Source organism: Tachypleus tridentatus, chromosome 1 (assembly GCF_004210375.1).
Source record: "Tachypleus tridentatus isolate NWPU-2018 chromosome 1, ASM421037v1, whole genome shotgun sequence".
NCBI classification, from domain to species: Eukaryota; Metazoa; Arthropoda; class Merostomata; order Xiphosura; family Limulidae; genus Tachypleus; species Tachypleus tridentatus.
This window is the reverse complement of record NC_134825.1, coordinates 10,785,242-10,811,511: the sequence shown is the minus strand read 5'-3', so window position 1 is coordinate 10,811,511 and position 26,270 is coordinate 10,785,242. Positions and strand designations below refer to the sequence as shown.

At 34.2% G+C, this 26,270-nt stretch overlaps 1 protein-coding gene across 2 annotated transcripts in view; it reads left to right on the top strand.

Moving 5' to 3' along the window:
• LOC143240338 (inositol-trisphosphate 3-kinase homolog) overlaps window positions 1–26,270 on the top strand; it is a 57,257-nt gene that overhangs the window by 17,095 nt on the left and 13,892 nt on the right. The window contains exon 1 of one of the 2 annotated variants that reach the window (XM_076482820.1): window positions 5,469–5,612. The exons of the other annotated variant lie outside the window; for it this stretch is intronic. Coding sequence (XP_076338935.1) covers window positions 5,607–5,612 — 6 coding nt within the window. The 5' untranslated portion in view covers window positions 5,469–5,606. Of the gene's footprint in view, window positions 1–5,468; window positions 5,613–26,270 lie in introns of those variants that run through there. 2 annotated transcript variants of the gene reach the window in all.

The following is a 26,270-nucleotide window of genomic DNA, read 5'->3' as shown; positions in this document are numbered from 1 at the left end:
TTTTTTTATTGACGAATTCTAATTCTTTAACAGATAAACAATTATACATTATCATGTTTGATACTTATTTTAAAAAATCGTATTAAACGTTTTGACTGACAATTTGAACAACAATAATACTGTGAACATGATAACTAGGTGTGAAATTCTGGATTCTTGGAAATAACAATTCTTCCGAACATTCTTCCGAATTTTTTGATGCTGTTCATTTATTGGTAAGCACAGAAGTAGGCCCATGTTTCTCTGGCCCATGGTGGATATTAAAACCCAATACTCTTACATTAAGGGGAAGAAGTTTGTTTAACGCAAAGTTAATCAACGGGATGACTGAATTATGTCTACCCCGGATGATAGAACCCGGAATGTTAATGTTATAAGTTCGGGGAGTTACAGCTGACCCACTGAGAGAAAACTTTTCGAGTTGTGACTGTAGATAATCTTGTTTGAGTTGTGACTGTAGAAAATCTTGTTTGAGTTGTGACTGTAGATAAACTTGTTTGAGTTGTGACTGTGGATAAATCTGTTTGAGTTGTGACTGTACATAAACTTTACTTAAACAATTTTTTGAACACAATTTTGAAAGCATTTAATTATTGGGCCTGGTTATAACTTTTTAAGATAAGTCGACACTGAAAGGTTTGGAATTGTGGCTGTAAAAACACTTCGTTCTGTTTTAGTAACTAAAGCACAATTATACCCACATGGCTACAAACATGTCTGTAAAAACACTTCGTTCTGTTTTAGTAACTGAACAACAATTATACCCACATGGCTACGAACCTGTCTGCAAAAACACTTCGTTCTGTTTTAGTAACTGAACCACAATTATACCCACATGGCTACGAACCTGTCTGTAAAAACACTTCGTTCTGTTTTAGTAACTAAACCACAATTATACCCACATGGCTTCGAACATGTCTGTAAAAACACTTCGTTCTGTTTTAGTAACTAAACCACAGTTATACCCTCATGACTACGAACATGTCTGTAAAAACACTTCGTTTTGTTTTAGTAACTAAACCACAATTATGCCCACATGGCTACGAACATGTCTGTAAAAACACTTCGTTTTGTTTTAGTAACTAAACCACAATTATGCCCACATGGCTACGAACATGTCTGTAAAAACACTTCGTTCTGTTTTAGTAACTGAACCACAATTATATCCACAGTCAACAAACATGTCTGATATCCTCACTGCTTCCAGATTAAACATGTCTCCCCGCTAGTACAGCGGTAAGTCTAGGGATTTACTACGCTAAATTGAAGTGTTCAATTCATTTCGGTGGACACAGTAAATAGCGCGATGTGGCTTTGCTATAAGAAAACACACACAGATTAAACATAATGATGATGTTAGAACGTTGTTATCCGTTTAGAACAAAATATTAATGAACATCATAAAAACGCAAGATATTTCTACACGCGTTTCTACAGAACAGCCTTTTAAGACCAAATATAAACAAGACTGTAATTGTTCATGAATATACTCGTGCAAATTCAAAGTATTCGGTGAAAAGATGTTGTTTGTATCATAAAATATCCTTAAAACTAAACAACAGTTGAAGCAATGTTATGTTTGTTTGTTTTTGAATTTCGCACAAAGCTACTCGAAGGCTATCTGTGCTGGCCGTCCCTAATTTAGCAGTGTAAGACTAGAGGGTTTGTTTGTTTTTTGAATTTCGCACAAAGCTACTCGAGGGCTATCTGTGCTAGTCCCTAATTTAGCAGTGTAAGACTAGAGAGAAGGCAGCTAGTCATCACCACCCACCGCCAACTCTTGGGCTACTCTTTTACCACCAACGAATAGTGGGATTGACCGTCACATTATAACTCCCCCACGGCTGAGAGGGCGAGCATGTTTAGCGCGACGCTGGCGCGAACCCGCGACCCTCGGATTACAAGTCGCACGCCTTACGCGCTTAACCATGTTTGGCCTAAGACTAGAGGGAAGGCAGCTACCGTGTTCAAGAATATAAAACTGTCCTTTACAAAGTAACCTGTCTTGGTATAGTAGTTTTTTTGTAATATACAGTTTGTTTGTGTTTCGAATTTCGAGCAAAACGACACGAGGACTATCTGTACTAGCCATCCCTAATTTAGCAATGTAAGACTAGAGGGAAGGCAGCTAGTCATCACCACCCACCGCCAACTCTTGGGCTACTCTTTTACCAACGAATAATGGGATTGACCGTCACATTATAACACCCCCACGGCTGAAAGGGCGAGCATGTTTGAAGCGATGGGGATGCGAACCCGCGACCCTCAGCTTACGAGTCGCTCGCCTTAACACGCTTGGCCATGCCGGACCATCAATGTTATGATTATTACTACTGCTCGGCAGGATACCAGTGTTTTCACCTCTGCTTCAGTTTAATGGGTTTAATACGAATATAAAAGCTAATCCTATGGGACATGTTTTCCTGAGCTGACTACAAAGTAAATAGAAATGTTAGATATTCAGTGAACAATTCAGTTCAAGTTTTTATTATATTATTTGAAAGTCGACTTAGATAATTACTTGTTGTTCTTTACGTGACATGATATTAAATGGCGGAAACTTTTACAAAATAGGTTCAGGATTTGATTGTATGTATTTTTATTAATTTTAATTTCCATGCATCACATGTAGAAAATTGAAATAAGTTTAGAATATTATTAAGATTATCTAGTTGATAAGAATATGAAATACCAAAAAGAGGGTTACTTCATTCGTTAAGTTACTTTAAAGAATTGTGTCTAAATTATATCGATTGTCTCAGATGTTTAAAGATTAGACAGACCGATTAAGGTAACTTTATTTATATGTTATTTATTTGAAATATTTTAATATACAATAATCTTTTAGCTATTCTAAAAGATCTACCGGTCGCTTAACCTTGTTTTTTATCCATTATTAGAATTGCATTGTAATAGAATATGTACTTTAGGTTGAAACTGATGGACAAGAGCTTATAATATTGTCTCAATGATAGGTGATAAGTTCGAAAAAATAAGAATTTTTTCTTTTGTTATTTCTAACAATTCTAAGTGCCTTGCAATAAATATAAACTAATATTTTCATTCGTGAAGTTTCCTTTTATTTATATTGTTTACTACAAGTACATTAATTACTGAACATCATGGACTACAACAAATACTTTAACTAGTGTACGTCATGGACTACAACAAATACTTTAACTAGTGTACGTCATGGACTACTGGATGTACTTTAACTAGTGTACGTCATGGACTACTAGATGTATTTTAACTAGTGTACGTCATGGACTACAACAAATACTTTAACTAGTGTACGTTATGGACTACTAGATGTACTTTAACTGCTGTATATTATGGACTACAACAAATACTTTATCTAGTGTACGTCATGGATTACAACAAATACTTTAACTAGTGTACGTCATGGACCACAACAAATACTTTAACTAGTGTACGTCATGGACCACAACAAATACTTTAACTAGTGTACGTTATGGACTACTAGATGTACTTTAACTAGTGTACGTTATGGACTACTAGATGTACTTTAACTAGTGTACGTTATGGACTACTAGATGTACTTTAACTAGTGTACGTCATGGACTACTAGATGTACTTTAACTAGTGTACATCATGGACTACTAGATGTACTTTAACTAGTGTACGTCATGGACTACAACAATACTTTAACTAGTGTACGTCATGGACTACTAGATGTACTTTAACTAGTGTACGTCATGGACTACTAGATTACTTTAACTAGTGTACGTCATGGACTACTAGATGTACTTTAACTAATGTACATTTTGTTTCAATTGTATGTACTTTATTTAATGTACTTCGAGTATTACTGCATTTGGGAAGAGGGTTATAAAAATATAAGACTGGCTTTAACTGTCCTGTCGCCATGAATGGACACAGAAGCCCAACGAGATGTTGGAGTTGAAAAGATAGTCTGGTTTCCAACAAAGTAATTTTAGAAAATTTTGGCCAAACAAGATGACAAACGAGGAATTACAAAGAACGTCGTATGAACTGGTTGGTTTGGTTGTATCGGGGAACAAAGGTTGACAAGAAAGGTTGAGAGATGTCATTGTATGACAAAGGATCGAGTGGAAGGCCAATAAGATGGTGAAAAGATGGAGTGAAGGCTAGTCAGACTGAAGGACTCATCTCTGAATTGTCAGAGGAATATGGAAAAGTGGCTGAGTGTGTAGATAACTGTCTAAATGACAAAATAGTGCACTTCCTATATTAACAGCTTCGTGCACTGTCTTAATGTAAACTTTTTAAATCTATTTCTTGCCTTGTTGATCTCTTGTATAAATGATACATAATCTGTGATACTAAAAACCAAGTTTATTGTTAACAAAAACCAGTAGAAGATCCTCGTGGACCGAATGGCTTAACCTTTAACATTTCTTCGTAGCGCATCAAATATCGATGTTACATTGCTAAAAGTTCTTTACAAATGTAGGTAAGCTTAGAGTTACAGTTCGAGATGTGTTTGAACTCAGAGTTAAATTTAGAAATTTGGGTAAATTTAGGGTTGTAATGAAAATGAATTTATAAGTACGGTTAGGGATTGGATAGTGATATTTTAAGTAAATTTAGGGTTGTAATGAAAAATGAATTTATAAGTAGGGTTAGGGATTGGATAGTGATATTTTAATCACAAATGCTTGACAACTTCACTATTCGTCATCAAATTCCTGTACTCTGATTGCTTATTTCTGCCTTCATACCCACGTGGTTTAAGATGTCCATTTTCAGAACCTTTACGTGACGCAAATACTCGTGAGTAAAATAAACGTGCGTTGGAACACAATCTCCATACTTAGTTTTACACTGTATTTATTAACTAGATAAACATATCTGAATTAAGCAAAGTCATTACTGTTTCTAAGAAACAGAATTCTGAGTGCCCGGATGTTTTCATAAACTTCATATAGTGGCGGCCTTTCTACATACGTTTACATTTTCTAATCATTATAAAGTATGTTTTGTTATGATGAGATTGTTTGTTTACTCTACGGACAAAGTTGCACAAAGGGCTTTAGGCCACTAGACATTAAACCACGGATTTATTATAAAGTATGTTTTATTGTGATGACATTGTAAACTTGTTGCTGTCATTTAAAGATGACATTATAGTTAACATTGCATATAAATATGACTCGATCTCAAAACATATTTATCCATAATCATCTATTGTGATGTGTATTCCATCAAATTGTTTCATTATTTATCTTACTCCAGGTGGAACTGTTGTTACACTTAGAACTGTCTGATACGGTTTTTCAAGCACGCCTTCTAGGAAGGGGTGGAAATCATTACTGGGTGTCTGTAGTACTGACCAGTGTGATTCTTATTCCATAACGGAAACGTCTCTTCTATAGCAGCGGAAAAACAGTTTGTTGATAAGGTTAACTGTTTCCGCGGTCAACATCCTCTTAACACTCAAAAAACTGTTGGTGTCAGCAGTTGATCCCTGGATCACTTGTTCAGTTTCTTATAATACCCCTTATTCATAATGTGTTAACTTATCTCTCGTCATGTTAATAAAGACTTTGATTAAAGTGTAATATTGTTAATAACAGAAGACTGAAGTAATCACGCCATGAATCATGCAGGTGGGTAAAACATTTCTAACTGTATATCAAGCTATGGCTCACCAGTAATTATGAAGGTGAGCGGAACATTTCTAACTGTAAATAAAGCTATGGCTAAGCAGTAATTATGTAGGTGAGTGGAACATTTCTAACTGTATATCAAGCTATGGCTCACCAATAATTATGTAGGTGGGTAAAACATTTCTAACTGTATATCAAGCTATGGCTCGCCAGTAATTATGAAGGTGAGCGGAACATTTCTAACTGTAAATAAAGCTATGGCTAAGCAGTAATTATGTAGGTGAGTGGAACATTTCTAACTGTATATCAAGCTATGGCTCACCAATAATTATGTAGGTGGGTAAAACATTTCTAACTGTATATCAAGCTATGGCTCGCCAGTAATTATGAAGGTGAGTGGAACACTTCTAACTGTAAATCAAGCTATGGCTAAGCAGTAATTATGTAGGTGAGTGGAACATTTCTAACTGTAAATTAAGCTATGGCTCAGCAATAATTATATTGGTGAGTGGAACATTTCTAACTGTATATCAAGCTATGGCTCAGTAGTAATTATGTAGGTAAGTGAAACATTTCTAACTGTATATCACGCTATGGCTCAGTAGTAATTATGTAGGTAAGTGAAACATTTCTAACTGTAAATCAAGCTATTACTCAGAAATAATTATGTAGGTGAGTGGAACATTTCTAACTGTGTTGATAAGCCATAGCTCTGCGATTAAACAGTTTCTAGCCCAACTAACTAATACAATAAAGATATTCTATGTTGAACATGGTCACCTAAAATTATGTGGTTGTTAATATGTTTTCTTAGCCTAAAACTCTTTCCATAGTTTGAAACTGACAGGATCAAGATTGGCATGCGTTTTGTGGTGGGTCAGGAAGTTTTCCTATTTTATCTAACCAAATGATACTAAGGGGGTTAAAACGCAGAAGAAGAATCACCCAGGATTGACAGGAGGTCAGAAGTGGGTTTTTAGAGTCACTGAACCAAAACTTGATTTTGGATTATGTATTTCTGGACCTCATCGGGATCCCAGGGTCATCATATTTTAAACTGTGTTCATATCTCTGACTCACAAAGTAGCAGAACCAAACAGAGTGCATGTGCTCGGGAATCACGAAGGTGTCATAATGAGTTTTGTTTTTGGGTACAGATCAGCTGACCTCTTGTGGTAGCTTTTAAAATAATTGTGACTTTTAGAGGAGCTTCACAGAAGCGCGAGTACAAAAACAGACAACGTTGCACAAAGAAATCAACCATACAAATATTTTCCTTTCTTAAACTTTATCTTTGTATCATATATTTATATGGCTAACCAATGTATTCTTATTTCTTTGTTTCACACATATAAAATGGGTTGAGATTGGATAACATTACATTTTTGTTTTTGTTGCAGTTTTTAGCAACACAAAACTTTCATGCAATAAAAACATATTCCTCTGTTTACATAAAGCTTTTGTATTAAATGCGTTTAGAATTATACAATTGATGCATAAAATATATGTTACTGTGTATAGGATTAAAAACTATGAATTATTTCTATATAACAACACACATTGATTTAAACTAATTACAACACACATTGATTTAAACTGATTACAATACACATTGATTTAAACTGATTACAATACACATTGATTTAAACTGATTACAATACACATTGACTTAAACTAATTACAATACACATTGATTTAAACTGATTACAATACACATTGATTTAAACTAATTACAATACACATTGATTTAAACTGATTACAATACACATTGATTTAAACTAATTACAATACACATTGATTTAAACTGATTACAATGCACATTGATTTAAACTGATTACAATGCACATTGATTTAAACTGATTACAATACACATTGATTTAAACTGATTACAATACACATTAATTTAAACTAATTACAATACACATTGATTTAAACTAATTACAATACACATTGATTTAAACTGATTACAATACACATTGATTTAAATTCCTATTCCAAGATCTACACGTTCTCTATCCAAATCAGTTTCTACACGTATATGTTTGTTTTGGGATATTACCAATTTATTTATATTCTGTTTTACTTCCTCAATAAGGTGAAAAAACAATAGTCATATAATTTCTTCTTTGAAATATTTTTCTCTTAATTTAAAATAGGTGTGAAGTAGCTGCTTTTATTGTGACCTCAGATACACAAGAAAAAGTAGATTCCAACATTAGGAGAAGCTGTGGAAATTGTCCAAATATCGGTTTCTATGTATACAGTAAAGGGTAGTGTAATTTGACCTTTGCATCCGCTAACTTGGCAAGACTCATTACCATCGCTCTGGTTAGTTTACACCTAAAAACTAATAATTTTTGTCTACGTATGAATACTGTTAGGTAAACTACGAATACGTTTCTTTTTCTCAGCAATCTTTGTCGTATTTCATACAAAAGTGGTTGACAAACATATTTAAGTCCCTTTAAGCATATCAAATTTACTACTGAAAAAAAGAACGAATAGAAAGACAAACTCCAAATGCAGCAATTTTTTTTTCCATTTTTGTTGTTTATTTTCCTTCATCCATAGCAGATATAACGATTCTTAATATGATTTGTTATTTTGAAGGATTCGTACCAAAGTAATCAGAAGAGGCTATAAACAGGGCTTCCTAGACTATTAAGTTATTAATATTTTCTAAAGTTCTTATGTTATCTTAGGCCTTTAAGTAATTAGGCCTATTCTAGAGGTTATAAAGAGTAATTAATGACGGAAATTATTAGCAAAATACTTAAACAAAACATATTGCCACAGTAGTCAAGTCAGGGAACATTCCCTTGTTCAGAATAATATTTATCAGTTTGCATATCTGTGTTTCTGGTTCTACTTTGTTATTTCAGCAATGAGTAAAACAACAATCATGTCAATACCGTAAGAATGATTATTTTTTTTTAATGTAAACAAATAGGAAACTGGTTTTTCAAAGTGCTGTCAGAGTTATTAGGTTTATTCAAAAAAGGTGAAGCGTTTAGAACAGCTGTGCAGGTATTCAAACCTTAATCCTGTACATAGATAGAATCACGGAATTACTCAGGCTTTCTATCGAGTCACGTATTGTAATAATATTTATATACTTAGCGCATTTCCACTGCTGTTTCTCTTTAAAATACAGCACTTTCATCTCAGTACAAACAATCAGTCGTCAATATGTTAATAAACACAAAATCATATCATTTTGATGAAACTAGGTGTATTGTGTGAAGACAAGCTACGCCACAAATGATCTTCCGTTAGATAGAAATATACACAAATATTTTAGAAGGCTGCTTATGACACCAATGACTGCTGATTGCATAACATAAATGTTAAACATCACCAGTTTATTACCGGTGGACTCAGTAGGGAGTCCAAAACAAGGATAGGAGTTGGTTTGTTAAATAGGCACACACTCCATGCAGATGACAGAAAAGAAAATGTGGTTCAGTTATACAGGTGACAACTCAGTTCACTTGTACTTTTGTAGAGATTACCAAAACTGGCAGCACTCTACGTTCTTCGTTCATTTACCAATGAGTGGTGAATTCGTGGACACCATCACTGAACATCACCTTAGATCTAGTAACACACAATCACTAAATATTGCTTTAGTTTCAGTAAACCACCATCACTGAACATCACTTTAGTTCCAGTAACACACCATCACTGAACATTACTTCAGTTTCACTAACACACCATCACTGAACATTAATTTAGTTTCACTAACACACCATCACTAAACATCACTTTAGTTCCAGTAACACACCATCACTAAACATTACTTTAGTTTCAGTAAACCACCATCACTGAACATTACTTCAGTTTCACTAACACACCATCACTGAACATTAATTTAGTTTCAGTAACACACCATCACTAAACATCACTTTAGTTTCATTTACACACCATCACAAAACATTACTTCAGTTTCAGTGAACCATCATCACTGAACATTACTTCAGTTTCACTAACACACCATCACTGAACATTAATTTAGTTTCAGTAACACACCATCACTAAACATCACTTTAGTTTCATTTACACACCATCACAAAACATTACTTCAGTTTCAGTAAACCATCATCACTGAACATCACTTTAGTTTCACTAACACACCATCACTGAACATCACTTTAGTTCCAGTAACGCACCATCACTAAACATTACATTAGTTTCACTAACACACCATTACTAAACATTACTTTAGTTCCACTAACACTCCGTCACTGAACATTACTTTAGTTCCAGTAACACATCATCACTGAACATCACTTTAGTTCCAGTAACACACCATCACTGAACACTACTTTAGTTCCAGTAACACACCATCACTGAACATTATTTTGGTTCCAGATATTCCTACTGTGAGGGATTTAAAACATGTTTCTAGAGCATGACACTAATGTACGTGTTCCTACAATATGACACTAAACTATATGTTTGTACTATATGGCAGCAAACTACATGTTTTTACAGTATGGAACTGACATAAATGTTTCCACAGGGTGCTTCTAAGCTAGATGTTCCCATTGTATGTAAGTAAACAATGTGTTCCTACAGTATGGTACTGAACCACATGTTTCTAATGTGTGACACTAAACTAGATTTTCCCATTGTATGACACCAAATTAGATGTTACTACAGTATGCCACTAAACTGTATGTTCCTAGTGTATGATACTAAACTACATGTTCCCACAGTATGTCACTAAACTATACATTCCTGTCTGACATATTGATAATCTGTTATTTTGTCTTCAGACAAGCTGTATTTTCCTTACAGAGTATTTTAAACATTAATCAGATGAATCTTATAAGTGGGAATTCTACTTGTAGTTGTTATTATTTAAAATGAATAGGTTATAATTTTCGAACTTCTAAAGATATATGTCATTACCAAATAAACCAATGTTGCTATCCGAAGATTTAAGTATTATTTTCCATGGATTTAGGAGTACCTTCACATATAACCAAGTATTTTGTTCTTTCAGTTTAAACTTTAGGAACTACTTGTTAATTAACACAAGTTTCATTTTTTATAACTTTAGGAACTTGTCAATTAACACTCATTTTATTTGCTGTTACTTTGGGAACTCCTTATCAGTTAACACAGATCTAATTCTTTTGTAACTTCATTAACTGCTTGTCGGTTAACACAGGTTTGATTTTGTGTAACCTCAGGAACTCCTTGTCACTTAACACAGGTTTCAATTTGTGTAACCTCAGGAACTCCTTGTCACTTAACACAGGTTTTATTTTGTGTAACCTCAGGAATTCCTTGTCAGTTAACACAGGTTTTATTTTGTGTAACCTCAGGAACTCTTTGTCAGTTAACACAGGTTTTATTTTGTGTAACTTCAGGAACTCCTTGCCACTTAACACAGGTTTGATTTTGTGTAACCTCAGGAACTCCTTGTCACTTAACACAGGTTTAATTTTGTGTAACCTCAGGAACTCCTTGTCAGTTAACACAGGTTATATTTTGTGTAACCTTAAAAACTCCTTGTCAGTTAACACAAGTTTGATTTTTTGTAACTTCAGGAACTCCTTGTCAGTTAACACAGGTTTAATTTTCTGTAACTTCAGGAACTCCTTGTCGGTTAACACAGGTTTAATTTTCTGTAACTTCAGGAACTCCTTGTCAGTTAAAACAGGATCTGTTTTTCACAAATTTATGTAACTTTATGAGTTTTTGTGAGACTGCTAATGTTTATAGTTCTGCATTTTAAGAACGTTTTCTTAAGTTCGCGTGGATTTTCTTTTTTTTTTCCAGAGTTACTAAGACCACTTTACGTAAAGTAAAAATAGATGCTTAGAAACTTAGAAAATAGACATTTTTATATTGTCATTTCAGTCTATGCTTAAAACTTTTGTGCACGGATGTATGTATTTTTGAAACTGAAAAATAATTTTTAAATTGAAAACTGCTGAAAGAACCGGAATGATTGGGGGTTTTCATTATGAAATCAGAGTATAGATTCCTCTGTTCAACTTAGCACAGGTAATCCATTGCTGAGTTTTATGGTTGTAAATAATGTGCCGCGATGTGACACAAGTAAATCTAATTACAACTCTAAAATCCGGGGATCTTTTTTTTTAAGTTCTGTGTTCGACTCCCCTTGAAGAACAGAGTAGATAGCTCGATGTGGTTTTGCTATAGAAAAAGGAAAACTTACATAAACAACATTTCTTTTCCATCGCAGACAGCTGAATTAGACATGTTATATAATTAATTTCCACATTCGTTCAATGAAGATTTTTTTTTCAAGTTTCGTAATAAATAATATGGGAAAAGGTTGATAATTTCACAGAAATATGACATCTTCCTGAAACCAAGTATCAGTCAGTGGGTGATTTATGCTCAGTGTTAAAGAATGGCCTTCAATAATCAGTAGGTGTTGGGAGGTTTTCGGTGAGAACGTGTCTTTACTGTCTTAAAACTCCAGGTAATGAGAAGGAGACCTTTATGGAAGGTGACCTTAGGGAGGGCAGGGTTTTAAAAACGTTCAGCGCGGACGTCAGCAGCCGTTTTCTTGCCAAGGTCAACAGTTGTGGGTGTCCAGCGATTAATGAGCATAAATGAATATCAGCGAGGTGTTCATCGACAAATTTGTTGAGAAATAGCTTTGTATGTTTACCCAAGATACCCACTCTCGATTCTAGATAATGGGACACAGACATTTCACAGTAACTATATCAACTATATAATGTGATGTTTTTAATGATGTAATCGTCTCTTCAACAACTACTATATTAACACTTGTAACTAAGCGTCGTTAATACCCTGTTTTAAATATATCACATCATAATTACGTTTTATCAGAAAGATGCTGTTAGCTGTTCATGACTAGCATATCACCTTTTATAACTAGGCTTGATCAGAACTATGTTATTAACTCTTCATGACTACTATATTATCTTCTGTAACCAGGCTTCATCAGAACTACGTTATTAACTCTTCATGACTACTATATTATCCTCTGTAACTAGGCTTCATAAGAACTACGTTATTAACTCTTCATGACTACTATATTATCCTCTGTAACTAGGTTTCATCAGAACTATGTCATTAACTCTTCATGACTACTATATTATCCTCTGTAACTAGGCTTCATCAGAACTACGTTATTAACTCTTCATGATTATTATATTATCTTCTGTAACCAGGCTTCATCAGAACTACGTTATTAACTCTTCATGACTACTATATTATCCTCTGTAACTAGGCTTCATCAGAACTATGTTATTAACTCTTCATGACTACTATATTATCCTATCCTAAAACCTATCCCAAGGACAATACTAACATGAATTTAAAAACAAAAACCTATCATAAAGATAATACCAACATGAATTTAAAAACAAAAACCTATCACAAGGATAATACCAACATGAATTTAAAAACAAAAACCTATCACAAGGATAATACCAACATGAATTTAAAAACAAAAACCTATCACAAGGATAATACCAACATGAATTTAAAAACCAAAACCTATCACAAGGATAATACCAACATGAATTTAAAAACAAAAACCTATCACATGGATAATACCAACATGAATTTAAAAACAAAAACCTATCACAAGGATAATATTAAACGGTATAAAGAATAAGAAGAAAAACAACAACAATGTAAACATAGAGTTTAGAAATGAAATCCAAGAAAGTCCTGACCTGAATGTGTTATTAGAGTGAAATAACTGATGACTAAAGACCTAGCTCTGGTAATGTTAACGTATTATGAAAGACGGAAAGAATCAGAGACAGCTCTGGCGGTCTTACTGTTTCATATGAGTGTGAAAACTTTAAAACCACAGATATGATAAGTTAACTCTAAAGATATAACTGTGGCTTTCATACATTGTTACATATAAAGATCCAACACCTGTAGACTTACTGTGCTAACTACAAAAGCAAAGCTTTGGTTGACTCACTGTGTTTCCTGTAAATAAACTTCACTGAATGAATTCCATTGTTATTAATAAAGATCCAACATTCATGGCCCTGCTTTTAACTGTAAATATATAATACTGGCTGTCTACTGTATTAGATTCAAGGTACACATTTCATTGACACACTGTGTTATCTGTAACGATACAACACTGACTATTTTACTGTATTATATTAGTGTATTACTGTAAAGGCACATCTCTAATTGACTTACTGCTATATTGATATGTTAACTAAAACATAACAACTCTATTTTACTGTGTTATATTGATATGTTAACTAAAACATAACAACTCTATTTTACTGTGCTATATTGATATGTTAACTAAAATGTAACAACTCTATTTTACTGTGTTATATTGATATGCTAATTGTAAAAACACATCTTTGATTATCATACCGTGTTATATTGCTATATTACTATAAAGGCATATCTCGAACTATCTTAATTTTATATTGATATGTTAATTGTAAAAACACATCTGTGAATTTCATACCGTAAGATATTGGTATATTACTCTACGTTATATTAATGTTTTAACTCCAAAGGTACAACTCTGACTATTTTACAGTGTTATATTATTGTTTTAACTCTAAAGGTACAACTATGACTACTTTACTGTGATATATTATTGTTTTATTTTAACTCTAAAGGTACAGTTCTGGCTATTTTACTGTGTTATATTATTGTTTTGTTTTGACTCTAAAGGTACAGTTCTGGCTATTTTACTGTGTTATATTATTGTTTTATTTTGACTCTAAAGGTACAGTTTTGGCTATTTTACTGTGTTATATTATTGTTTTGTTTTGACTCTAAAGGTACGGTTCTGGCTATTTTACTGTGTTATATTATTGTTTTGTTTTGACTCTAAAGGTACAGTTCTGGCTATTTTACTGTGCTATATTATTGTTTTATTTTAACTCTAAAGGTACAGTTCTGGCTATTTTACTGTGTTATATTATTGTTTTGTTTTGACTCTAAAGGTACAGTTCTGGCTATTTTACTGTGTTATATTATTGTTTTGTTTTGACTCTAAAGGAACAGTTCTGGCTATTTTACTGTGTTATATTATTGTTATGTTTTGACTCTAAAGGTACAGTTCTGGCTATTTTACTGTGTTATATTATTGTTTTGTTTTGACTCTAAAGGTATAGTTCTGACTATTTTACTGTGTTATATTATTGTTTTGTTTTGACTCTAAAGGTATAGTTCTGACTATTTTACTGTGTTATATCGCTTTCATAACTTTAAATATTTATTTTTGACGATATTGTTTTGTTATATTCATATATAAATATAATTACAGATTCCGACAATTTTAATGTGTCAAACATGTGTGAAACCTTAATGTACCACACTAGCATGATAACCTGACTTGCATAGCTTTAATTATTTTAATGCTTTGAAACGGAGAGACAAAGATAAAATCTCAACCGTAACGTTTCTACTTGCATCATACAACACAGACCGTAACGTCTTAGAAATGCTTTTAAAGCGAATACTGACAAAGGAGATTCATAGTTACGTGTTCCATACTTACGAAGTTCGTGTTTATTTAATCAACAGCAAAACCGTTAAAGTTTGCTGTTTCTATAATCTGACTCTGCTTTGTCGAACGGAAGTACAATGCACGTGCAAAACGTTTGCAGTAGGAAAACAGCTGCGGAAGTGAAACTGAAAGCCTTACATTATATGGACGCACGCGTTAAGACAAACACACACATATCGATATGTCTTGCGTACTTTAAAACTTCCAAGGGATTTTTCCCTCTCTTACGAGTGAAGAGAACTTTACGCATAAAAGACGATTACGCCCGCCCCAAATATTCGAACTTTCTAAGGAGAAATTAATTATATTTTAAAGATCCAATTTCTCCTGGTCAGACAATTTAACATATTATATCCGTTTACCACTGAATTTTCTAAGACCTTCAATGTAATAAATCAGTAATTACCATCTCCAAGGGGATCTCTATGGTAAAATAACAAGTGTCTTACTTTTCTTTTAATGGAAAATCAACACTCCATAGTTCATGTTAATATTTATAGCTCGTGAGTGGATTAATCAATAGATAAGGTTATCACGTTTTAAGATAAGTACTTGTCCAGTTTCTTAAAACTCCTTGTTACGACAGACCCCTCGAAATACCACGCTTAATTTTGAAGTATTGTGTCTCAGAATGTGCTAGTTGATAGAAATAAACTACTTGACTCTACTGTTCATAATCTTTTATCAAATTCAAAGTCTGTGAAATATGTAAAACAATACAGCTGTATATATACCATCTCTACAATTAGTATCACACGCCGTGCTTTCTTCTAATCTAATTATATGTTAACCTCTCAGAACTCTTGTCCTGCTCATAACTGATCTTTCAGCATCATTTCTTTGCTTTCTGTTGATATGATTTACTTTGTTATACCATGAATCAAAGGTTAACAGCATATACAAACACTACTGTCTTCTTTATTTCTATGTTTATGTTACTGTACATATACAAACACTACTGTCTTCTTTATTTCTATGTTTATGTTACTGTACATATACAAACAGCAAAGTCATCTTTATTTCTATGTTTATGTTACTGTACATATACAAACACTACTGTCTTCTTTATTTCTATGTTTATGTTACTGTTCATATACAAACACTACAGTCTTCTTTATTTCTATGTTTATGTTACTGTACAAATAGTTTACAGATTTCACTTATGAGTATATTTTGTAATTTACAAGAGGAAACATTTTGTTACATTATATTATTAGATTACTCTTATGCCTCCAATCCATTTCTTAGCCTTCACGTGCCCACCTCTTAAATTTGAACCGGTTTTTCGCGACTGGGGGTCTCAAATTAAAACTCGCTATCCGTCGTTACAGTAACACGTGCGTTTTGACTGGAACTGAACGTGCAACATTTAAATAGCACTTCACAGGTACAACAATGACGGCGTCCTTATTAAACATTGTTGCAGGATAAATACAGTTTTAATATGTCATCAGTTATAAATTAAAGTCTAATTATTGGATACTTTATATTCATTAACTATTTTATAATGTAGATACTTTTGTATTGGTTTCTAACTTTATATTTTATCAAAATTTAGAGGGCAAACCGTGATACTCTTGGTAGAGAAACCTCAGACATAAATTAACCACTAGTCTTTTCTTATAACCCTTCACTACACGTAACATTCCAACCATCACTTTAGATAAACCTCAGACATAAATTAACCACTAGTCTTTTCTTATAACCTTTCACTACACGTGACATTCCAACCATCACTTTAGAGAAACCTCAGACATGAATTAACCACTAGTCTTTTCTTATAACCTTTCACTGCACGTGACATTCCAACCATCACTTTAGAGAAACCTCAGACATAAATTAACCACTAGTCTTTTCTTATAACCTTTCACTACACGTGACATTCCAACCATCGCTTTAAATGTACATTAACTTCCTATAACAAACTATTGTGTAAGTCAAAGTCACTATAGTTACGCCCCACTTGTATAATCTTTCACTCCTCGTAACACTTCAGTCAACTCTCTTCTCTCACTTAACATAACCTGGCAGCCATCTTTTTTTTTTATTCCTTATTTATTAAAACTATGACCGTCCGACGAAAACAATGTGAATTTTTAACAGTAAACGTTTATTAAAAACAAAGTGAATTTTTGACCGAACGTTTATTTGGCACAATGTCCATCTTAACCGTAATAATACTATTTATGAAGATTAAAATGTAACTGTGAGGTCGAAAACTCTTACAAAACAATAGTGTATCGTTTAAAAAACTTCAACACGCTTACACTAAAAAGTCGAATAAATAAAGACTGGAAGACCAAAACTGTTAGCACGACACACGAGATTTCTCAGACCAATTGATATTTTTCTTATCAGCGGCTGTTTATATCTTAGTTCTTAGTCACCTTTCGAAACATACGTCATCAAACCGGGGTATGAATAAGCTTAGGTTTAGTAATCAGTTTCTTTCCCTTTACATCTGCTTCTTGCGACGCTCATTTGTAGATCAAAACATTTGTTTGTTTTTTCGAAACGTTAAATTATACAACGGTCCCGCTGTGCTTTGTTCATCAATAAAGCCAATCCTCGAGTCTTAGCGTTATAATTCTGTTAACATTACGTCAAAACGTAAAATGACGAGTTGATTATTTGTTTCTGATTTCCTTTCACAATGATCTAAAGCGGGAGAGATTTTGTCATTTTCGTATTTTCATGTAAAGCTATACAAAAGTCCCTAACTTTGACATATTCCGTCAATTGTTGGGTTGCTTTTAATGAACAAGTCATGGCCCCAAAGTGCACACCCCGTTTTCAGGTAACGAGACGAAAGCAATAGAGCCTCTATTTCAAAGGTAACTACTGGGACACTTCTTTACCAGGAATATGTTTATAGGTTTACATATATTTATTTAATAGAAGATGATTCACACTTACATCAACATTCCTCTCTTACAAAAACAAGACAATTTCAACTTTCGGAGGGGCGTTATTTCTACTTAGCAGGTCAACCTGACGTTCTGGTGCTAATAATATTGCTTCTCCATGTTCTGGTGCTAATAATATTGCTTCTCCATGTTCTGGTGCTTGTAATACTGTCTCTCAACGTTTTGGTGCTTTTAATACTGTCTCTCCACGTCCTGGTACTGGTAATACTGTTTCTCTACGTTCTGGTGCTTGTAATACTGTTTCTCTACGTTCTGGTGCTTGTAATACTGTTTCTCTACGTTCTGGTACTGGTAATACTGTTTCTCTACGTTCTGGTGCTTGTAATACTGTTTCTCTACGTTCTGGTACTGGTAATACTGTTTCTCTACGTTCTGGTGCTTGTAATACTGTTTCTCTACGTTCTGGCGCTTGTAATACTGTTTCTCCACGTTCTGGTGCTGATAATACTGTTTCTCCACGTTCTGTTACTTGTAATACTGCTTCTCCACATCTGTTTCTCCACGTTCTGGTGCTAATAATACTGCTTCTCCACGTTCTGGTGCTAATAATACTGTTTCTCCACGTTCTGGTACTGATAATACTGTTTCTCCACGTTCTGGTGCTTGTAATACTGTTTCTCTACGTTCTGGTGCTTGTAATACTGTTTCTCCACGTTCTGGTACTGGTAATACTGTTTCTCTACGTTCTGGTGCTTGTAATACTGTTTCTCTACGTTCTGGTGCTTGTAATACTGTTTCTCTACGTTCTGGCGCTTGTAATACTGTTTCTCCACGCTCTGGTACTGGTAATACTGTTTCTCTACGTTCTGGTGCTTGTAATACTGTTTCTCTACGTTCTGGCGCTTGTAATACTGTTTCTCTACGTTCTGGTGCTTGTAATACTGTTTCTCTACGTTCTGGTACTGGTAATACTGTTTCTCTACGTTCTGGTGCTTGTAATACTGTTTCTCTACGTTCTGGTACTGGTAATACTGTTTCTCTACGTTCTGGTGCTTGTAATACTGTTTCTCTACGTTCTGGCGCTTGTAATACTGTTTCTCCACGTTCTGGTGCTGATAATACTGTTTCTCCACGTTCTGTTACTTGTAATACTGCTTCTCCACATCTGTTTCTCCACGTTCTGGTGCTAATAATACTCCTTCTCCACGTTCTGGTGCTAATAATACTGTTTCTCCACGTTCTGGTACTGATAATACTGTTTCTCCACGTTCTGGTGCTTGTAATACTGTTTCTCTACGTTCTGGTGCTTGTAATACTGTTTCTCTACGTTCTGGTACTGGTAATACTGTTTCTCTACGTTCTGGTGCTTGTAATACTGTTTCTCTACGTTCTGGTGCTTGTAATACTGTTTCTCTACGTTCTGGCGCTTGTAATACTGTTTCTCCACGCTCTGGTACTGGTAATACTGTTTCTCTACGTTCTGGTGCTTGTAATACTGTTTCTCTACGTTCTGGCGCTTGTAATACTGTTTCTCTACGTTCTGGTGCTTGTAATACTGTTTCTCTACGTTCTGGTACTGGTAATACTGTATCTCTACGTTCTGGTGCTTGTAATACTGTTTCTCTACGTTTTGGTACTGGTAATACTGTTTCTCTACGTTCTGGTGCTTGTAATACTGTTTCTCTACGTTCTGGCGCTTGTAATACTGTTTCTCCACGTTCTGGTGCTGATAATACTGTTTCTCCACGTTCTGTTACTTGTAATACTGCTTCTCCACATCTGTTTCTCCACGTTCTGGTGCTAATAATACTGCTTCTCCACGTTCTGGTGCTAATAATACTGTTTCTCCACGTTCTGGTACTGGCAATACTGCTTCTCCACGTTCTGGTGCTAATAATACTGCTTCTCCACGTTCTGGTGCTAATAATACTGTTTCTCCACGTTCTGGTACTGGCAATACTGTTTCTCCACGTTCTGGTACTGATAATACTGCTTCTCCACGCTCTGGTACTGGTAATACTGTTTCTCTACGTTTTGGTGCTTGTAACACTGTTTCTCCACGTTCTGTTACTTGTAATACTGCTTCTCCACATCTGTTCCTCCACGTTCTGGTGCTAATAATACTGTTTCTCCACGTTCTGGTGCTAATAATACTGTTTCTCCACGTTCTGGTACTGATAATACTGTTTCTCCACGCTCTGGTACTGGTAATACTGTTTCTCTACGTTCTGGTGCTGATAATACTGTTTCTCCACGTTCTGTTACTTGTAATACTGCTTCTCCACATCTGTTTCTCCACGTTCTGGTGCTAATAATACTGTTTCTCCACGTTCTGGTACTTGTAATACTGTTTCTCCACGTTCTGGTACTTGTAATACTGCTTCTCCACGCTCTGGTGCTAATAATACTGCTTCTCCACGTTCTGGTGCTAATAATACTGTTTCTCCACGTTCTGGTACTTGTAATACTGTTTCTCCACGTTCTGGTACTTGTAATACTGCTTCTCCACGTTCTGGTGCTAATAATACTGCTTCTCCACGTTCTGGTGCTAATAATACTGTTTCTCCACGTTCTGGTACTGGTAATACTGTTTCTCCACGTTCTGGTACTGATAATACTGCTTCTCCACGCTCTGGTACTGGTAATACTGTTTCTCTACGTTTTGGTGCTTGTAACACTGTTTCTCCACGTTCTGTTACTTGTAATACTGCTTCTCCACATCTGTTCCTCCACGTTCTGGTGCTAATAATACTGTTTCTCCACGTTCTGGTGCTAATAATACTGTTTCTCCACGTTCTGGTACTGATAATACTGTTTCTCCACGCTCTGGTACTGGTAATACTGTTTCTCTACGTTCTGGTGCTGATAATACTGTTTCTCCACGTTCTGTTACTTGTAATACTGCTTCTCCACATCTGTTTCTCCACGTTCTGGTGCTAATAATACTGTTTCTCCACGTTCTGGTACTGGTAATACTGTTTCTCCACGTTCTGGTGCTTGTAATACTGTTTCTCCACGTTCTGGTGCTAATAATACTGTTTCTCCACGTTCTGGTACTGGTAATACTGTTTCTCCACGTTCTGGTACTGGTAATACTGTTTCTCCACGTTCTGGTACTTGTAATACTGTTTCTCCACGTTCTGGTGCTAATAATACTGTTTCTCCACGTTCTGGTACTGGTAATACTGTTTCTCCACGTTCTGGTACTGGTAATACTGTTTCTCCACGTTCTGGTACTGGTAATACTGTTTCTCCACGTTCTGGTACTGGTAATACTGTTTCTCCACGTTCTGGTACTTGTAATACTGTTTCTCCACGTTCTGGTGCTAATAATACTGTTTCTCCACGTTCTGGTACTGGTAATACTGTTTCTCCACGTTCTGGTACTGGTAATACTGTTTCTCCACGTTCTGGTACTGGTAATACTGTTTCTCCACGTTCTGGTGCTTGTAATACTGTTTCTCCACGTTCTGGTGCTAATAATACTGTTTCTCCACGTTCTGGTACTGGTAATACTGTTTCTCCACGTTCTGGTACTGGTAATACTGTTTCTCCACGTTCTGGTACTTGTAATACTGTTTCTCCACGTTCTGGTGCTAATAATACTGTTTCTCCACGTTCTGGTACTGGTAATACTGTTTCTCCACGTTCTGGTACTGGTAATACTGTTTCTCCACGTTCTGGTACTGGTAATACTGTTTCTCCATGCTCTGGTACTGGTAATACTGTTTCTCCATGCTCTGGATGCTAGCAATGCTTCTTTATTTTACGTTTTGCTACTTTTCCACCTTCAGATGCTGTGATCTGCTTCTCCACATCTAAATCCAAGGAATTTGGTTCCAGACACTTAATGGTAAATCCAAAGTCTTATAACGTTAAAAAATGAATTTCTGTACCCGGGAATCACACCTGTATTTTACATTGTTTTTAACAACAATGAAACTTGACATTATTTCTCTATATATTCTGATGTTGCTTCAGTTTCCAGTTTTACGACGGTCGTTTATCGAAATAACTGTGTGGTGGTTGCTATTAGTCACTCAAATGCACAACACCAACAAGAAAATACACAATTTACATTGAAATTCCTTGTTCACTACGTGTAAATATACATTATTATTTATTTATTAGTAAGTAGTTGTTGGATATGGTGAATATTTTAATATGTTTTACTGCCTTTTCCCAATGGTGAGATCACATTTCTGGTTCTTTTCTGAGTTCTCTATGAAACTTTGATCGGGAGTCAGCATTATATTATTAAAGCGCCACCTACGAAGCAAGAAAGAGTTCATGGTAACGTCGTGTTTATGTCGCTATTATAAAGATGCTCTATTGTATATTAATATCTCCGTTATTAATTTATTTTACTTTACGCTCTGGGTCGAAGTCAAACTAATCTATGAAAACTATTTTTTCCATTTTTGTTAGTTTTATTGTGCATCATGTGGTACTCGTAAACCTGATTCGATTTTGTTACTTATCAGAATTTGTACCAACTCACCTACAAATTTAATTTTTCTAGGTAGAATTAGATTAAATTAATCTGTAGACCTTTAACGTAGCCAAATACATCAATCGAAAAGGTTTGACCTCCTGAGTCCAAAACTGTAATTAGATTTTAAATCGCTTGAGAGGTGACAGAGCCATGAGTTAAAGTTTGTACTTGAAAAACAAACAAGAAATCAGAGCCACCCTATGAGACGCTATGCCGCGGCTGAAAAAGATGTTTAAATCAATATATGGTTTATTCTATGGATGATCGTCCATGCAGAATAGCATATACATAACGTAACAGGTGAAAACTGCATCTAGTCTGCCATCATTAAGACATCATTCAATCGGTAATGAAAGTTTGATGAACATTTGTAGATCTGATGAAACTTTCCATTCAGCCTTTGAACTTTGTCACAGCTTTTAGCTTCCATCCTCGTCAAACGAAACATTACTGAGACAAGTCATTTCTGTCTCCAATCTAAATATCTTGATTAGGTCATTGCTCTCTATCCACCCTACCCTGTAATTAAAGTAACTTTCCTTCCGTTAGATCCTGGTTGAATCACAATACATATACGATTTAGATTAAAAATGAACAATTTCTGTGAAAACTGTTTGACTAACATATAAGTAAGTGACAAAGGAGTCCATCAAACCCTCGTGATGTTATTACTACTTCAGGCACGTTCTGATAATTTTGATGATGTCAGTAGTTCAACTCTGCTGGTAAACAAGTAAAGAACACTCAGTTCCTTCAACATCCAGTTTTCCTTTCTGTTTATCACGTGCTCAGTGACGTGAATATCAGACTTGCTGTGGTTTTCGTTCTGTGGTTCTGGAGAGGTACACAAAAGGCTCATTTCTGTCATTCTAAAATTTGTTGTTTGCATTTATGTATTTCAGGTAAAGAAACTGTACGAATACTGCGATCCTGATAGCCTCAAAAGATATGTTGTTTTTTTAATCTTCGAAATGAAATTCTCGGAATGAAACTTAATATACAGTACTGTAAAGATACAGACGTAATAAAACATCTTAACATTAATTATAGGATGAAGAGAAACTCTAACGAATTATCCTGTGCAGCATTATACTCTTAACATACCATTTACTTTGGATTTAATGCATGGTAGGCATGTACTCTTAATTGTGATAAAAGGCCAATAAAACGTCTTGTATTCTCGTCTTTTATTTTATCCTTCAAATTTTGAAGAACAAAATATAAATATAAAATTAGATCCATTTGTCATTTTTAAAGTAAGTTTAGAGAAAAACATTTCTTTAATTATCTCAAAATAAACTATTAAAGAATTTGAAGGAAATACATCAGAACTGAATTTTTAAATGAGTTTTTTATTATTTTAACTGGTTTATTTACCATGAATATTATTTTCACGAGACAGTGAATATTTAGATATAAATAGGAAATGTAAAACATACAAAACGACCTGAAATGACACAGAATATAATTCCATCCTTTGAAAAGAAGATTACGTATCAAAACAGCAAAGAAAGTTTCTATATTACCAAATATGTTGTGATAAAGTTATATGCAAAGATGTTCTTTCTTTTCTGAGAAGCACTGTATGAAACGACATCTTAGGAAACAGATTTTATTAAATAAAATCTTGAGAAACAATAATATAAAAAGAATGTATGATACAATACCTTGGTCCATAAACAGCAGAAAACAATACCTACTGGAAAAATAACATGAAAGAATACCTTGGTCCATAAACAGCAGAAAACAATACCTACAGTAAAAAATAACATGAAACAATACCTTGGTCCATAAACAACAGAACACAATACCTACAGTAAAAAATAACATGAAACAGTACCTTGGTCCATAAACAGCAGAACACAATACCTACAGTAAAAAATAACATGAAACAATACCTTGGTCCATAAACAGCAGAACACAATACCTACAGTAAAAAAATAACATGAAACAATACCTTGGTCCATAAACAGCAGAACACAATACCTACAGTAAAAAATAACATGAAACAATACCTTGGTCCATAAACAGCAGAAAACAATACCTACAGTAAAAAAATAACATGAAACAATACCTTGGTCCATAAACAGCAGAACACAATACCTACAGTAAAAAATAACATGAAACAATACCTTGGTCCATAAACAGCAGAACACAATACCTACAGTAAAATAACACAAAACAATACCTTGGTCCATAAATAGCAGAAAACAATACCTACAGTAAAAAATAACACAAAACAATACCTTGGTCCATAAACAACAGAAAACAATACCTACAGTAAAAAATAACATGAAACAATACCTTGGTCCATAAACAGCAGAAAACAATACCTACAGTAAAAATAACACAAAACAATACCTTGGTCCATAAATAGCAGAAAACAATACCTACAGTAAAATAACATGAAACAATACCTTGGTCCATAAACAGCAGAAAACAATACCTACAGTAAAAAATAACATGAAACAATACCTTGGTCCATAAACAGCAGAACACAATACCTACAGTAAAAAATAACATGAAACAATACCTTGGTCCATAAACAGCAGAACACAATACCTACAGTAAAAATAACACAAAACAATACCTTGGTCCATAAATAGCAGAAAACAATACCTACAGTAAAAAATAACACAAAACAATACCTTGGTCCATAAACAACAGAAAACAATACCTACAGTAAAAAATGACACAAAACAATATCTTGGTCCATAAACAGCAGAACACAATACCTACAGTAAAAAATAACATAAAACAATACCTTGGTCCATAAACAGCAGAACACAATACCTACAGTAAAAAATGACACAAAACAATATCTTAGGAAAGGAGATGAAGTGATATTTTTATAGAAGAATGCTTCAGAACAATATTTTATGAAACGTATTGTGTGAAACAATATCTTAAAAATCTTACTGTATCAAGCAACATCTTTTCCAAAGACAGCAGGAAAAAATACTTTATAAAAATAACAGTATGATATAATATCTTACTCCAAAAACACTGACACAGTATCTTAGCAAAATAATAGTGTGAACCAGTCTTACTCCAAAAACACTATGAAACAATGCCGTAGAAAATAGCAGTATGAAACAATGCCGTAGAAAATAGCAGTATGAAACAATGCCATAGAAAATAGCAGTATGAAACAATATTTTCTCCAGAGACAGCAAGAAACAGTATCTTAGAAAACTAACTGTATGAAACAATGTTTTATCCAGAGACAGGAAGACACCATATCTTATAAAACTTATTGTAGCTCTGTCTTATGAAATGTATTGTGTATATTTATATATTAAATTTTATGATGTCATTATATGTTGTAAAATGTATTTTGTGTAACTACATCATGCTTAATCATGTAAATGCGTCTTGTGAGTTCTGGTATATATTGCAGTAAATGTAATTTAATGCAATTTGTTTGTTAGCTAGAAGAGCCTGAGGGTGAAAACGAAGACGTTAAGTTTGAAAAGTTTATTAATAAAGACTATTAAATTATAAAAACATTGGGATCACATAGTTTGGTATATTTGAATGTAGGTTAAAAAATACAGAGAAAAGAGCTAAAAGAGACAGAGTTAATGTAGTGAATCAACGTGTGTTTTTATTGGAATACTTAGATCTGTTTTAATAATCGTGCATACTGAAGTTTTTTTACAAGTTTATTTTTTTACGTTAGTGTAGTACAGTTAGCGTGGCTGTGCACTTCGCCTACAATTTACTCTGATTTTTAAACCTCTAGATACGTTACAGGTAGAAATAAACTAATTTAT